General features: G+C 41.6%; 1 protein-coding gene across 1 annotated transcript in view; it reads left to right on the forward strand.

Moving 5' to 3' along the window:
* Crb1 (crumbs cell polarity complex component 1) overlaps positions 1-15820 on the forward strand; it is a 192690-nt gene extending 176870 nt beyond the window's left edge. Inside the window, exon 12 of the mRNA XM_037211361.1 lies at positions 15241-15820. Within this exon, the coding sequence (XP_037067256.1) occupies positions 15241-15456 (216 nt within the window). The 3' untranslated portion in view covers positions 15457-15820. The remainder of the gene's footprint in view (positions 1-15240) is intronic.
* The last annotated feature ends 1780 nt before the right edge of the window (positions 15821-17600 follow it).

Raw genomic sequence — 17600 nt, forward strand, 5'->3', positions numbered from 1 at the left:
TAAAGGTGTGTGCCACCACCACCCGGCAACATTTCTTAAGTGCTAAGTGAGTTTTTAAACAGATATCCTTACATATACAAAAATGTGTACTTCATGAGGCCAACAATGAGCAGGGAACTCTGTGAGCATTTTTGAAAAACAGTTCCAGAGGTAAATAAACAATGTAAATGGGAAAGAGACTGCAAAGTTTGCTCCATGCCCTAAAGGGATCTGGTATCCATTTGTTTTTACCATCAAGTCTTTTGTATGCAAAAGCTAATCACCATTGGCAGTATGTAAATTATCCTAATTTGCAGTTCCTTAAGGTTGAAGGTTGTATTTGTTTGACTGTTTAACGGCTTTGCCACTTAATTAAAAATATAAATACTCTCAATTTATAGAAACTAATACAGGCACCTTAATTTAAAACTTTATTTTCAGAATCCTAAGTAAAGCCACTACATAATAAAGCCACTCACCTTGGGAAGTGAGCTGAAGCAATGTGTGGAATTGTTTAATTAATCCCCTGTTTGAAACAGAAGTGGACTTTTTCACAGGACCCTACTGTGGCTGGGGAGGACAGTCAGCCTTCTTCTGAGGGGAAAACTGTTTGCCTTGAAGAAGAGGCATTCTGAGATGGGTGGAAAGAGTGTCGTGTATGTAGGTGTTGCTCACGTGTATGAGTTTTGTGAGGAAAGAATTGGTCCATGCTTGGGAGTCAGTGTATATGGTACTGGTGGTGAGTCCAGAGTATAGCAAAGCCTCCATCATCTTCCCACTCCCTCATCAAGATTTGTTCACCCCAGGACTCCAGATTTTAGTCATAATCAGTCTTGGTACAGAGGTAGCGCCAGATGGAGTCCTGCACAAAAAATACCAGACCAGCCCTCTCCTCTATCTGGCAAGCACAGAGAGCCTCTCCAGGTGTATCAGGAGCTGCTTTTTGTTTACGCTGAGAAGAGCCACTTAGGTTTGCAAAGCCATCTCATTTATCCATTCAATTCAAAGCATCTGAGTGACCGCAAAGCACCATGAGTAGCATAACTGAAAAGTGAGATGAACAGAAAGAGGTCAAACAAGCCAGGCTAGTCCAGCATGGAGCGAGTCTACAACGTCAGCTTTCAGGGGCTGAGTATGGGAGGGTCAAGAGTTCAAGGCCAGCCTGAGTGCTGAAGAAAGTAAAAGTTTAAGAGTGTGTTGCTTGCTACAGCTTTCCAAACAAAGCTGCCTATGGATCTTGAAAATATATTAAGTCGAGAGTGTTCTGTGACATGAATTTAGAAGCCCAGAAGAGGGTAGAATTTAAGTGTTTTCTTATGAATAAAACAGTTAGACCCTTAACATGTTTTACACGTCTGATCCTGTCTTCCTTGATTGAACATAGAATAACTTTTTTTAAAAAAATCTTTCCGTGGCAGCCATGTGCTATTGCAATGAGGCTGTTTAAGTATATTGTAGCAAGCTCTGTGCCCACATCCTTATCAAATCACCATTTTTACATACTTTATATATTTGATGAATAATAACACCTCTAGACTTTACATGCTTAATAACACTCATATACTTTACATGTTATATAAATAATAAGACATATACTTTACGTATAATGAAATGTATGTGTGTTTCCCCATAAACAATAATTCATCTCTCTTTTAACATTCCAGTTATAAGAAAATGGGAACTACTATATAATGGTTTTGAAACTCAGTAGTGTCTCAAAGGGAATATAAAAGTGTTGCCTTTCTCCCATGATCTTGGAAACCCTAAATCTTTTCCACAATGGGTCATGTGTCAAAGGCACTCTTGGTTTTCCCTAAATGTACCTCTTTGTCCTAAAACCATAGTTAAGTACTGTCGTCAGTCAGAGGCTAAGAAACCATGTGTTTTGAGGAGCCAGATTTAAATACTATGACATCCAAGAGGATTAATTACCTTTCTTGGAAAATTAGGAAATGGACATATAATTTTTAATTATGCATAAATTTCAAACTTTCCATCAAAGTCAGATTATGCTGATGTTAGTCAAACCTACTATCGGCATTGATTCAGGAACCTGCTGATGGAGTGAAAATACACAGAAACTTGTTAACAAGACGTACAATTATCTGCAGCTCAGCAAACGGTGCCGGAGTGTCATGTAATACGCTGAGGCAGGCAGCCATAGCCAGCGAAGATCTCTTTCCATGCCTCCCCGTTATTATTTACAGTTGGAAGCAATATATGGCTGCAATCGAAGTGCTGCACCTGAAAAGGGAGCCGATGGCTTGATGCTTCGCTTCCTGACACTGTGAAACACTGAAATAGCTACCTTCGTCATCGCTGCCTGCCTGCCCTGCGCGGTTGAGACTGGGGTGCAGCACATGGCTGTTATCTACCAGCCACCACCCTAGGAGCTTTACTGCATTGTTTAGCTGTTTGTTTTTTGATAGACATGCTGGGTGTTAAAAGCATGGGACTGAAAGTTGTGAATTATCGGTCCCTTTCTTTATCCTCCTGCTGAATATTTCAGCTTTTGCTGAACACACACACACACACACACACACACACACACACACACACACACACTGTGAACTCCTCACTTCTCCACCATCAACTAGGCACTAGGCACCTTCCTAGAACTCATAAACAAAACCCTCCCATCCACCAGCCTGTTCTCACTGAAGCTTGTCCTCACATGTAAATCCCTAAAAGAATTAAGTAAAAATCGACAAGCCAGGAAGCCTGACCAACTCTGAAAGTACTCCACATAAGAAGAAACTTAAAATATGAAACAACCATGCCACCACCGTGTAAATATGCCAAGCACTGTTAACAACTGAAATTACTGGGTAGATTTGGGTTGTGTTGACTTAGTTTCCCATAAAAGATGCAGCTGCGTGGGATTGAACACACTCTGTAATTTGAATTAGAAAATTTTCAGATTGCCAGCTGTATGGCTCTGTATAGACTGTTTAAATCACCTTATAAACAATCTGTGTATTATTAAATTGTGAAAATTTAAATGAGATGTCACGCAAAATACCAGAATATATTAAATCCTTAGTGTGCAATTAATTCCCCCCTTTTTTCCTTATCCACTTTCTGAAGTACTTGACAATTCCATTGTCAGAACGGAGCTGTAGGTTGGAAAGATGAATCATCTGGACCGAATGCACAGGTAACCAAAGATGGAGCTGTCATTTTTAGAGTAAAAATAACTAACTCTTCTAGGTTCCTGAAACTAAGAAAATAACCCTTAAAATAGTAGCAGACAAATATTAGTAAACGTGGATAATGAAACTGAGTGACAGAGGACCAGCTACTAAATCCACCAAAGAATAAAAACTTCCTTTTACATCACGATGTTATCTGCCCAGGTCGACCACACAAAGAAGGGGACTTGAGCTGAGACTCGTTTTCTCCTGTGGAAGTTGCAGCTATCCCCCTGTTGTTAAATCACAGCAGATGGCTTCCTTTTACACCCGGCGCTGTCAGTGGAATGTAAATGTGTCTCCTCACAACACTGAAAATACCAAGGCTGTGTGTTTAATCTGTGCTGTGCAGGCAGAGCGACCCTGAAAAGAACGCGAGCTCCCAGCACGTTTGGAGAATTGGCATGTGTCCTGGTAAACAGGACTGGGAAGGATTTTTCAAACCTGGTGACTAATCACAGATTTCTTCCCGGGGTTCCTAGCCCAGCCACATCCCTGAGATGCACAATCTAAATGGTACTGAATAGAAAGTTACACACCCAAGGGAGACACTTTCTAAAGGGGTGAACGGGTGTGATCCAAGCTACGGGAATTTTTCAGAGCATGAATTGATTCTAAGTCCCTTTGGGGGAATTAAGAATACAACTCTCTCCAAATTTCAGATTATTTAACATCAGAAAAGATTTTTTTTTTTTTTAACAATTACTTCAAAATTCTGGGAAAAAGCCAGGGACAGGGAGCTGGACCAAATGTTGGCATGCCATAGATGGGAGAAAATGCCCTTAGCAATAAACTTATCCAGAAAGAAAACCTGATGTTTTGAGACTGTTTTAGCAAACTGTAGAAGCAACAGATGATGAAGGGCTTAGGTGCATTATTTAATCCTTTAAATAGATCTCAGCCAAGTAGGAAACAGGGGCTCTGATCTTCATTTTATTCAAGCGGCCCTTGAAAATTAATCAGCAGTGAAGAGGTGTCTCCTTGGGATTTGTCCTTGACACAATGTCACCAAGGAACAGGGTCTTCTTTGTCCTGTCTTTTACTGACCAAGTCTCAGAGATATTATTCCAAAAGTGATGGAGATGTTTTGAGTATCCTAATTGCTGTACATATCGCATAGACCTAGAGACCCAGAAATGTCAAATAATAATTTCAGCCTCATGGTGGGATCTAATTTTATAATAGGCTATTATATTCTGTTTTAAATGTACAGATAAAGACCAGTTTTAACTTGGCAGTATTTTTAAGCTCGCAGGAAGTGCTGTTAGATTTTGCCTTTGATCCCTTCCAAGAAGAAATGCTTTAGATTTCTCAGTGCTAATATAAACAGCTTATTTTCTCCAGTTGTTCATTTGGACATCAAGGTAAACTGTTAGTAAAATCAACTTTTTTTAAAAAATTCTGCTAGTTTTAGACTTTTACCAACTTGAAAAAATCCCAACTTTGGGAAGGAGTTTTTAGTTCTAAAACTAAATACAATTTTAAGAAATCCTCATGATATGAAGATTTCTATCTTTGATGGCTGGAAACGTGGGCCCACCCCACCTCTCAGCAGAATAGTTTCTTCCATGTAGATGTACCAGGTCTTGAACTTGGAAGAGCATTGTCTATGCTGTGAAAAGCTTCCCATTATAGCATCGAGCACATCCTTCATCATCCACGAGGCAGAGTTTAAAACTGGAAGTCTTATAATTTGACGGAAGTCAACAGTGACAATGGAAATAGCCACTCCCAAGATTATTTAAGAGAAGGCACAATGTAGAGACATCCATCAATGAAACACTAGCAGAATGGGTTTTAGTTCTATGTCTGCTCTTTAAAATAAGAATAGACTAAATGGCACAATAGATTATATAAACAAGGGCTTCAATGACAGGCTGTCAAAGTGAAAGTTATACATTTTACATGGGTGACTTGACGCCATACTTTATCACCTACACCAGGGGAAGCCAATTTGATTCTGGTCAATAAAATACAACCTCTAGAGCTGGGCCTGGGGCAAAACTGACATGGTGTGGCCGATTCTGACTATTTGACATCCACTTATTCTAAGAGGGGACACACAGGAATTGGCACTTGCTACCATCTGGGGTGTGTCCCATATTTCGGTTCGATTTGATTAATAAACACTTAGGAAGATATGTCAAGGAGGCAATGCAGCTGGCTGTACTCCAATGCTGTCCACGTTCCGGAAATTTAATGCAGGACTGAGTATAAGCGGGACTAGGGATTCAAAAGCTGAATTTACTGCAGTCTCACAACTGTTGAAAATTAAACTACATGTGCTGCAAGTTAGGGGTTACCGGGCTATCTCATTAGAGGAGGCTTTTTTCCTAGGGGTTGGAATCTTTGCTGAATTACTGAGTGACTTATTTGAATGTAGACTTGGACCAAATAATTTTCTGATAAGTTGGCCATAAATCCTCAGTAAAATAAGCTCGGTGTTCTCAGCATATCTATTGGCTTTTTGATCATTTTTATGACTTTCCTTTTACTGGTCAAATTATCCTTATATGCTCCTACAGCTCCTCTGACATGGATTAAGTCAACACAAACCAATAGACCTTCATTACTTTGGCAACTGGTTTTGATTTGGGGGCAATAAATACAATGACACAGACTAGATTACCTTTGCGGAAGGAATATGTGATAAGCCACAAGGATGCCAGAGATTGGGGCTCTTTCTTCTTCTTCTTTTTCTTCTTCTTTTTCTTCTTCTCCTTCTCCTCCTTCTCCTTCTCCTTCTCCTCCTTCTCCTTCTCCTCCTCCTCCTTCTTCTTCTGCATGATGGAAAAAAAAAAGAATTAACAGCAGCTTTCAGCCTTCTGAAGAAAGTTGAAAGAAAGAAGCATGTATGAGAAAAGAACAAGGTGCAGGTTTTAGACTAAGACGGCAACTGATGCAGGAAGTGATCCATACCTGCCTGCCCGGAAGAGGATTGACTATCCGTAGGAATAAGATGTGTTGTGTAACGAAAGCATAGAGGGGCGGATAGTCAAGCAAGGTCTAGAACAGCCAAGGAAGGGACAACAGAAGAAACCAGAACTGAAGTTGGAGGAACAATCTCCATTTTAAAATTCATTTTTAAAACATTACATTTCCCTTTGGGGGTGTGTGCAGAAAGGGAGCCTAAAGGGTATCAGAAGGAAGTAGACAGCAGGGACAAATTGGCTTTCACAGAGATTTACCAAGGTTTTGAGACTTTGCTTCTTTTATTTAACTTGCTCTGCATGCATGCATTTTTCCAAGTCAGTGTGGGGTGCAGGCTTCACACTTTTTTACCTAGACTTTCACCAAGTGTCTACTATGAAAAACAAATTCCTTCTTCAACTATGCTGGTATCACACCCAAGAAATTTAAATTTTCATATATTCTTCATATTTTGATTTCTACAGTTGTCCTAATAATGGCTTTAATTAGTCTCCTCCCCCCATAATCCAGGCTACAATTGAACTTAACCTCCGTTGTCATGCTCCTCAGTATTACTTAACTTCAAAGAGTTTGTATATCCTTGCTCTTGAGAGTATACATAAAATAAATTGGTACAGTTACTGATCACTTTCTAAAATTTACATACTATGGCAGAAGTAGTTTATGAAGAAAATCAATTTTTAGAGAAGATTACTTGTCATGTGTGCGCGCGCGTACACACACACACACACACACCAACAGGAGTAATGAACTTGGTGTTTCAAATAACCGGTACAGATCATATAGACTAGGAAAGAACAAGCAGAAAATATACATGAAATTACCCTCCACCTCACCAAGGTAGAGGAAATAGAGCTGTCTACGATGTCTATAAGATGTTCTATGCCTAGGGTGGATAAATGCCTGTCGAGCTAATAAGGTACCCCTCCACTCCACTTCGGAATTGGTGGCTCTGCAGAGGGACTTGTCTAACTTCAGCACAGTTTCACAAACAAGTAAGAAACGTCCCAGCACTGTAGCCACGCTTCAGTTCTCCTTAAAGGAACAGAGCATGATTCTCTCTGCTTCAAATGCTTTGCCTCATTCTCCCAGCAACTGCATTTGAGAAAACAATGCAGCTCCACCAGTCCCGCCTTCTTCCTCTCTTTCCTTTATACCTCCCTCCAGACTAACATTTGTCATGCAGAACAGTGACTGCTCATGGACTGCAGGCATACACTGCTATTGAATAGTGACAATGCCTTTTTGACAATGGTTGCGACTTAGTTCTATGCCTCCAACATCTTATATAATCTCTGCAACATATGAGACAGTCAGTAAAAACGTAAGACACGGAATGAATGCATGCCTAGATGAGTGAGTGACCCCCACCATTGAACATTCTGAACTTCACAGAACTCTTCTCGCACGTGAAAATAATGTAGGACTGTTTTGAACAGAGAGATGAGCGTTACAAGTGTGTGAGTCAATAGTGATTGATCAACCACTTTGTGCAAAGCTCTGCATTTTGTGTTATTGGAAAGTTCCAAAGTAAATAGATATTCTTTCATTGAAGTTGCTGGGGGAGGGGTAGAGTTTTACCTAACTCACAATGAGCAGTGTAACTCCTTTTAGTGTTCTAAAAGGAGAGGGCCGATTGAAATCGTACCATGACTTTCTGATAAGGTGGTAATGGTGGGGCAGACATCTCTGCTTCTGAAGTGACAGGTAAAGAGAGATGCTTTGCTGTGAAGGAGGGCGCTAGTTAGACTATAGCCTTGAACAGGAATCCCCCCCCCCACACACACACAAAGCTAACAGGGACTCATGAATGAAGAAATTAGGCTTTCAAATTAGCAATTTCGATTTGCTATGATAAGGTGTGATGGGTGTAATTCCCACAGGCATCCAAGTCTGGTAAGGTCTGGTTTTGTCTTGTGTTTTGTCGTGTTTTGTTTTCTTTTTTCTTCCTTTGGGGCTATATGGTTATCAGTCTGAGTGGAGGAGAAAGTGGCTGGAGACTAAATTACTCAACCAGGTTAAAGAGAGCATTGCCTAAGCCAGGTTTCTGGCTATGGGCCTGGAGAAGAGTGGAGTGGCAGAGGACTTGACTGTGGGTGGGTCTAACCACAGAGTCCTGCAGAGAAGGAATCAGCATGGAGGCCTCTACGTGTTAGCAGTAATGCTATGTCATCCACACCCTTGGGACCAGTCAGCAAACACTGGTTTTTAAAAGGGAGTGTAGAGAAGAGCCAAAGGGAGAGGAAGCTTTTCTGAGAGCAACATGGGCCAAGGTAATGGCTTGATAGATCACCTAATGGAGTTGCAAAGAGAAATTCACGTCTCAGAAACTGTCGTTCCTTTCATTTTAATCTTCAATAGCAGTTCCTATGAGTGTCACCTGGGATGTGAGGGGCAGGAAAAATAAAAGTAAATGGAAAGCTTGTGTCTGGTTTCACAAAGACAACTCTCTTCAGGTCCTCTTGGCAGCTTACATCTCTGTCATCTTCTGCCTTTTCTGCCACTCCACTGACACCAGTACCCCAGGGATTAACTACTGCTCTTCTTCATTAGGAGTCACAGAGCAAACTATCTCCTTCCTCTGCAGGGCACTTGCTGAGGTTTTGGTTAGATTTAACTCTCAAGAGGAAAGAGTTCAATGTTTGGGAAGTCAGCAGCTCATGATGTGCTGCTGGACAAGTACTTCGTTCCCTCCTGTCACATGGCTGTTGTTGGTTGCTTTTGTTTATTTGGGGAGCCTGCCACCCAGCTTCCAAATAAGTTACACATGGAGGCTTATTCTTAATCATAAATGCCTGGCCTTAGCTTGGCTTGTTTCTTGCCAGCTTTTCTTAACCTAAATTCTCCCTTCTACCTTTTGCCTCTGGGCTTTTTCCTTTTCTAACTTCTGTATATCTTACTTTTACTCTTATCCCATGACTGGCTGTGTGACTGGCTGGCTGGGTGGCTGACTGGTTGGCCCCTGAAGTCCTCTCTTTTTCTCATTCCTTAGTCTTTCCTTTTTTCCTTCCAGATTCCTCTTTCTATTTATTCTCTCTACCTATCAGCCGCACCTACCCTTTCTCCTGCCTTGCTATTATCTGTTCAGCTATGTATTAGACCATCAGGTGTTTTAGACAGGCACAGTAACACAACTTCACAGAGTTAAACAAATGCAACCTAAACAAAAGTGACACACCTTAAAATAATATTCTACAACACATTGCTATCATCAGAGTGTGTCTGTGGGATAGATATGGCTCCAGCTGCTGAGGAGACAGAAGGGAACAAGGAAGAGGAGACTCTCTACCTCAAGAGCATCTCAAGAAAGAGCATCTCTACCTCAGCAGAGTTCCCATAGGAGCAGGAAACATGGAAAGTGGACAGATGTCACCATAAGGTGCACTTGAGAAAATTAAAGCCAACTGCAAGTAAAGAGGGGGACCCCCTGGAAAGGCCTCCCTGAGAAGGTGACAAAATAGTCCCACTGCCCTCATTGGCTTATTGGGAGATTTAAAGCTGGTTCTGTGTGGGGAACATCTGGCAAGCCCCCAACACAAGGTCAGAAGAAATGGTGAGCTATTATCTTCAGCCAATAAATTTGTAAAACATACTGCAAACTAAGTGGGTTTGGAAGGCTGTGACTAGGTTTTTGTAGGAGAGGAGAGATAATTTTTATTCACAAGGTCTTGAGTTCCAAGGCAAACAGTGATATTGTTCATACCACCTGTTTCCAGAGAGCAAAATATGAAAGCCATGCTTTTTCGACTTCTAGCTGCTTTAAGATTTTGCATAAAAATCTGGCGTTTGAAGCAGAAAAGAGGCAGGGAACAACTCTAGACAGCCCTGCGCTCACAGGGGGCCCATGCACAATCTTGGTTTGCTGAATTCAGGAAGAATGTGTCCCTTTCTACAAGCAGATCTCAAATCAGCAAGCATGAGCTCTTTTTCCGAAAGTCCACAAGAGAAAACAGTCCATGGTAGGGCTAATGAACGAGTAAGGTTACTTTAATTTTATGCTGGATCAGTTCCTTTTTTCTTATTTATTTCCAGTGTTTCTATACAGCCTCCAAGATAGACCCATCTGCAGGGCTGGCATGAACACCCACGGGAAGGCCTGAGCCTTCCAGCTTGTGTTTCTCTAAACTGTCCCATTGCAACCTTGTATTTTTGTCTCCTGGGTAATCCTCATTCCAAACAGAGGAGGTGAGAGTTAATGAGAAAAACTTTAAATTCCAGTGAGGGACTTTGAAGGCTGCCAATTACGTTTTTACACAGTTTATTGGGGTGTGCAAGGGGAGCCTCTCCACTTAGATGTTCTCAACACTCCCAGGGAAAGCTCTGTGTTTCAGGGAGCAGCAGACCCACCTGATGAAGATGTGGGTACAGTTTAAGTTCAGCTCTCTTCTGCTGCCTGCTGTCCACCACGGACTGCTCCTAGGGAGAGGTGCACAAGCTCTCTAAGGCATTTCTTCTCTTTCTTGAGTCTTCTGTTCTGCAGAAGGGACATCTGGCTGAATCCCCTTCTTGCTGTTCAAGGACAGTTCCCAAGTCTTCTCCTTTAAACTTTCAGCACCTTATCCTTCCTGCACACCACCCCCAGAGCTGTAAAATGAACAGTGTATTTATGGTTAAAAATTGGCAGCTGTCACAATAACAATTTTAAAAACAAAGTTCTGGCACACCGTCAGCATTACTATGGAAACGCCTGTTTCTAGCAACTCGCTGATAAGATACAGTTCAAGGACTCAGGTCTGCGTGGGAGTGTTTTACCATCCATAAAGTGAGGATCTAATTGTTACAATAGGGATTCCCAAGAACAGCTCTCTCAAGTCTTAATGCTGGATTCTCATCTCTTATTTTAATCTGGCAAGAGAGTTGAAATGACGCCTTTATAATGCTTTTGATATGCAGATACAAATAAATGTTCGAACTGGTGTTTTGAAACACGTTGAAGGTAATTTTTACATTAATCACCAATCCTCATAATACTTTCTGGTTATTCATGTCACATTTAAATGCACACATCACACACACACCAAAACTCATGGGTAGAAACTGTAATGTAATCTTCTATCAAGTGACACAGCTCATGTTTTAAATCCCCCTGTTTACCTGTCTATGCATATTCCTACCTAGCTGACATGTAATGAGCTTCAAGAATCTGAAGGAATCCATAGCATTCTATAGCATTTTTCTAGGAGCCCGATAGTGCTACCATTTTTTTAATTTAAATTTTTTTCATTTTACATACCAACCACAGTTTCCCCTCCCTCCCTCCTTCTCCTCCCCTCACTTCCCCCAGTCCCACACTCCCACCTTCCCATCCACTCCTCAGAGAGGGTAAGGCCTCCCAGGGGAGTGAACAAAGTCTGGCACATCAAGTTGAGGCAGGATCAAGCCCCTCCCCACTGCATCAAGGCTGAGCAAGGTGTCCCATCACAGGGAATGGGCTCCAGAAAGCCACTTCATGCACCAGAGATAAATCCTGGTCCTACTGCCAGGGCCCCCACAAACAGACCAAGTCACACAACTGTCATCCACATTCAGAGGGCCTAGTTCAGTCCCTTGCAGGTTCCCCAGCCATCAGTCCAGAGTCCCTGAGCTTAGTGCTACCGTTTTTAACCACGGCACTATTTAAAAAAAATTCTCACTATTTCGTGGCGGTACAAGGGGGTAGGGACAAACCCACAAGCAGTCATTGTCCCATGTGGCAATGTCAGGTGAGATTTGAGTGTTAAGTAAGGCCAAGGAGAAAGGTAGGACTCAGGGCATCATTTCTATAAGATCCAATTTGGGAGAATGACCTACATGATAGCAGCATCCATTTGTGAATCTCCTCACTTTAAATCAAAGCTCACAAGGTTTTACCTCCAGAGTCTTGAAAGTGTGAGATTAAGTTTCCATATCAGTCTGTTATGGCTTCATAGTTTTTCAAGGCTCCTTATAATGAATTGATTGTTTCATGTTCTCCCAAATGCTTTGGCCACAACTAAGCCAAAAATTTCAGAATGAAGGTGAAACATTTACTTACTTTGTTCTAAAGGTAGAGAGTTCAATATAATCGTAGCTCAGTCATGTATAACATGTATACTTTAAAGATATTAACTTGAGAATTGAATATAGATTGATACAAATCTTTTAGAAAATCATCTTATTTCTTCTTCTCCTCCTCCTCCTCCTTCTTCTTTAATAGTTATTATTAACCTGGATATACCATTTCAAGGAACTTTTGACAAGGACATGTTAGACCATGACTTGTCCCTGTGATTCTGTTCCAATCCTTTCACAGCTCTATCATGAGTTCATGTGTTGTTGCAATTTGAGTTATCATGGGATCCACTTGGGTTCTATATTTGTAAAGAGTGGTTGAAGAATAACAGTAGCAAAGAGTCGCCTTTCAATCATGACAGCTCAAAAGCAAAAAGCCTTCGAAGCAATTTTAAAATGCCATTTACTTCAGCCCCATACTTAATGTCACTATTCAATAGAGTCAGGGGGATTCTTTCATCAAAAAATTTACATGACACCCAGAATGGCGACTTAGATTTCTAGATGGTCTTCTTGGTCAAGGGGTTAGGTGCTTGAGTTTATTTTTTATAAATCAATATGACTGGAGATCATGGTCAGTAGTTTGTTCATGCCTCCTGATGATATTACATATTAAGAACACATAACCATGCTTTGTATAGTTTAGACTCTTTGTATTTCATTTAAACCCATCATGTTAAGTAGATAGCAATACCCAACTTCATCTCCAACTGTGAAATTAATGGCTGATAGTCACATAAATAAGAGCCAGAGCCAGGAACAAACCTGACCTCTTCTGCTACAGGCTCTCCTCTTAACCATATCAGTGTTCAGCCAAGAGTGACAGGTGGAGATAGGGTTCAACCCTTGACATCCTCACCTCCTTTCTGAGGCTGGTGACGGAACTACGGACAAGGTCCTGCTTCTTCACAGGCCACAAGACAAGGAAAGCAGATCAGTTCTCTGTCCACAGAGAACAGCGGGCACTAAGAGGTCTCGGCATTGTTTCCTGTTGTCCCCTCCACTACAATGAACTAGGGTGTGGGCAGTCCACTTCTCCAGTACAATCAGTCTCCATCACGACACAAAAAGGGTCCAGAGAAACATTCAGAAAACGGAAGGAAAGCGACTGATTTGCCTCCTACCTGTGTGGGTCTGCGCACTCCTGTGGCATTCATCCAGAGCAAAAGCTATTTACTCCCATGAAAGACACAACCAACGGAGGGGAGACACTGACCTCAACAGCTTCCAACAAGAGTGCTTTGTCTGACATCCCAGGCAATGCTGCCAAGAGCTGCCTGCTGGAGAGTGCTTCTGATTTTACCCATCCCCCTCTCTTCCTGTCTCCCGTCCTTTTACCTCACCTCTTATTTTTTCACTGAGTTTGCATCAGAGTCATATGCCATCATTACTAATGGAATCTTTTCTTCCGTGCTGTGTCTTTCCTACCCTTTCTCTCTCTCCAGGCTCCCTTCCTCCATTGTGGGAGTCAAGCTAACAAAACACAGATCCAGACAGGCCAAGCTCTTGCTTGACGATGATCATTCTCTGGTGCCTCCACTGTGACCACAGGACAAACACTGAATTTTGGGTGGTGTGTGGACTTCTTGAGAGGATTTCTCTCCTTTGTAGTCTCATCTCTCCCCCGTCCTTGTCCTCCTCCCCATTTCTGACACGCCTTTATGTACAACTTCTGCTCTCACTGGAGTCCCTTCAATTCTAAGGGTGTTTAAGTTCCCCTTTCAAATTTTAGTTCACATGGTTTCATTTAAGTGAAATTCCTTGCTAAGAATAGCTGACTACTCCCTCATCCTTCAGAGAACAATCATAGGCTTCATTTCAAATTTCTCCACTTAAGCTCTGCTCAATATTCATGACACTCATAAATACACATTTGTAACATACTGTGATTATATGTATACATGAGTGAATGTGGTTCTTTTCTCCTATCCCCAGAAACTGAGATCTAGATTCTTTGATATCTTTGTATTTTTATATTCTAGCTCCATTGACGCCCACATAATTGATATTATTGATGAGAGAGCAAAAAAGTAGAAAACCACATTTAAGCAAGGTTTATAGTAAGTAGATCAAAGATAACATTATGGGGAACTCTACTGTCTGGTATTAATTGTATAACGATTTGAACCAAACTAGGAAGAAACAATGGCAACAATAAAAGTGATTAAAAACAGTGAGGATATTAAATGGCCCAGAACTGTTAAAATGCTGTTTTCATATGTGACATTATGTTGGCTTGGTAATGAGACAAGGACCATACAGAGAGCCAAGTGAGAACAGAGAAGGCAAAACAACTTCCTCCTGCTATTGTGCTGCCAGAAGTAGTACTCTGAGCACATCCTTTGAACAACCTGCATAGTACTGCCTCTTTTCTTAGTGTTTCTGTGCAGCTCTGTTACAGATTCCTGTTACCTATTGCTAAACCAATAGGTTCCAGCTTTGCTGAAGAGACAAACACTGCAGTGGACATAATATCAACGTCTGTGCACTAGTAAAACTGCTTCTGGAGAGGGCTCTCCCTGATGCTTTCTGTTGCGTAATGTCTGGGTTCAACATGGAACACAGCCGCTTTTACAAACATCACTTGTTCCATGATATCCAAATCAAAACAAAGACTGCGAAAACTGCCTTTGCAAGTAGCCCATCAATCTTCCTTCTTTGGGGATCTGTTCCACAAGACCCAGCTAATTTAATTCGCTTTCTTTCCCCCAAAGGCTTTAAAGCAATTATATCTTTGGTTCAAAATCATAAGTTTGAACAAGGAAAGGAGCAAATCATGAATGACAGAGACCTATAAATTTAGGATGATTTTGCATGTATATGGGTTCATCGTTTTCCTGTTAAATGAAGGATCTTCGTCACTGAGATGACAAGGCTGAGTAAATACAGTAGATATTTCATACACATTTTTCTCAGAGCAGATTTTGGAGACTAGGTAGGACACCATTTGCTCATGATCTAGGAATAAGGAAAGTCTGGAATGCCTTGGTCTTGTTATGTTAGATAGGTACCAGCTCCATCTCGTTGGTCTTCATCCCAGGGTGGCGCCATTGTTCTAGTGAGTACCTTTGCTCCAGAACTCACACTATCATCCCTTCAACCTTTGCAGCTGGCTGACGACTGGCTCGTGGGCATTTTCACCGCCCTTGGCTCAGGGACCTTGGCCCTGTTATTCATCCTCTTGCTTGTGGTTGTTGCTTCCCTTATCTCCTCCAACAAAAGGGCAACTCAAGGAACCTACAGCCCCAGCCGTCAGGAGAAGGCTGGCCCTCGAGTGGAAATGTGGAGCAGGATGCCGCCCCCGGCCCTGGAAAGACTCATCTAAAAACCTGCTGCTTCTCTGAGAAAGGAAAAGAACACGATGAGCGAGCACGCTGCTCCTGCCTGAGTGACAGTTTTACATCACTAGAGCTACTAACTTACAGCTAGGATCCCACTGGGACCGTGGGGAGGATTTCCCTAGCCGCCTTATAGACCTTCATGGGGGGTTGCCCTGCATCACTGTTTTCTTATGTGAGCCATTCACAGAAATGTGTTTCTGTGTCATGGATGACAACCTCAGAATAAGCAAAACATCCTCCAGACAGAGAACTGTATTTTAGAAAACTGTATTTCTAAAACTGTATTTTAGAAAAATTTTATAATCTAACTACCCCTTAAACTCTTTACTAGGTGATCCAGAGAAAATGCTTAGTAGCCAAGTGCCACACATTACATAGAACCAGAAAGAAAAATTAGAAAGCAATTTTCACTTTCTTCTTTTTATTTTGTAGGAAAGTTTTGTTTTTTAAGACAGTGTCTCACTATGTAAACCAAGCCAGCCTCAAAATCACATGGACCCTCCTCCTTCAGCCTCCTGAACTCTAGGATTACATGTGTCTGATCATGTCCAGCTTAGCTTTGAATCTTTTATCATATGCTAAAAGATTCTAATGGGACTTGGAGAGATGGCTCACTGGATAAGAACTTGCTGGATGAGGGCGAGAATTGGAGTTTGGGACCCTGTTACCCACACAAGTGCCAGCTAAGTGTGGCCCTATCTGTAATCCTAGGCCTCAGGAGGTAGAGATAGAGGTCACTGTAGTAAGCTGCCAAACTGTTAGGGCAAGTGAGTTCTGGTCTCAAGTGAGAGAACTTGACTCAATATAGAAGGTAAATTGTGGGTGAAGAAGACACTATATGTCAATGTCTTGCCTATACGTGCATGTGCACACATTTATGTGTGCCCAAGCATGGGAACATATATACATACACACCACACACACACACACACACACACACACACACACACACACACACACACACACACGGGTCTAATTGTGTGTGATGGTGAGAGGTACACTTTAGTCCTTCAATCATGGATTTAGAGGAAGTCATGAGAAGAATGTATGGTTTAAAAGGTGACCCAACTTGTTTTTATGGCTGTTCTCCTGTCTGAGATTGGCTTTGTTGGTGTTTGGTTGCTTAGTTGGTTGATGGTTATTTGTTTATTTGTTTTGTTTGCCTGTGATATTACATGTAACAAAAGTAACTTGTAAGAACAATTGAAAAACTTTGTGATGAATTACATCTTTTGCCTAAATCATTTAGAGTCATTATTCTTTATGAAGATATGCTTCCAGTCAAGACATTTCCTAGGCAGAAATTAAGAGAATAAGAAAATTGTTAGTCAAGCCTGAAAGAGGAGGCTCTTTCCTTCCAGGGACTTTTGGTAACATCCAAAAGTGATGGCACCTAAGTGTAAGGACCCCACAGTGAGATGGACATGTGTGCAGAAGCATCTGAAAGGAGAAAATATTGCACCTTCTATTTGTACAATGTCTATGCTGCGATGGCTGTATTGTATGTATGTTTTGAAATGTATGTAATACTATTATAGTATAATATAAATAAAATGGGGATATATGTATGTGTATTTCCAACACAAGCTTTAAAATGTAATAACATAAACTTTAAATCTAGAAGAAATCTATCTTCCCCAACTACGATTGTTCCAGAAACCCCCTTTCTTTTCCTACTAGCAGTTTTTCCACAGTACTAGAAGTCCTATAACCCCAAAAGTGTGGTCATATGACCAATCACTGGGTTCTCTCCCATGAACCACTGCTTCCTTTAAACCCTCCTGTTCCTCAGCCTCGGGTGTCAGCCATGTATCTGCAGAAGAGTTTTCTGTTTCCTGGCTCCCTTTTCTTTCCTACTCCTTCGCGAGCTCAGACTTTTGCTTCTCCTTCCCAACGCTCAGATTCGTCCACATCTCCACCAGGCTGACCTCAGCTTCCCCGAGTTTTCAGATTAGGATTTGAGCCCACTTCTCACCACACTGTGCAGACACTCTTTCATCTTGGCCTTGGTCTCTCTTCACTCCTCAGCCCCACAGTCCCTTTTCAGCTTTGACCCATCAGTCTCCACTCTGCTGTTACCCACCCCCCCCCCCGCCCCTCATCATTTCTTTACTCTGTTTCCTCTCTT

This window comes from Peromyscus leucopus, chromosome 15 (assembly GCF_004664715.2).
Source record: "Peromyscus leucopus breed LL Stock chromosome 15, UCI_PerLeu_2.1, whole genome shotgun sequence".
In the NCBI taxonomy this organism is placed as follows: Eukaryota; Metazoa; Chordata; class Mammalia; order Rodentia; family Cricetidae; genus Peromyscus; species Peromyscus leucopus.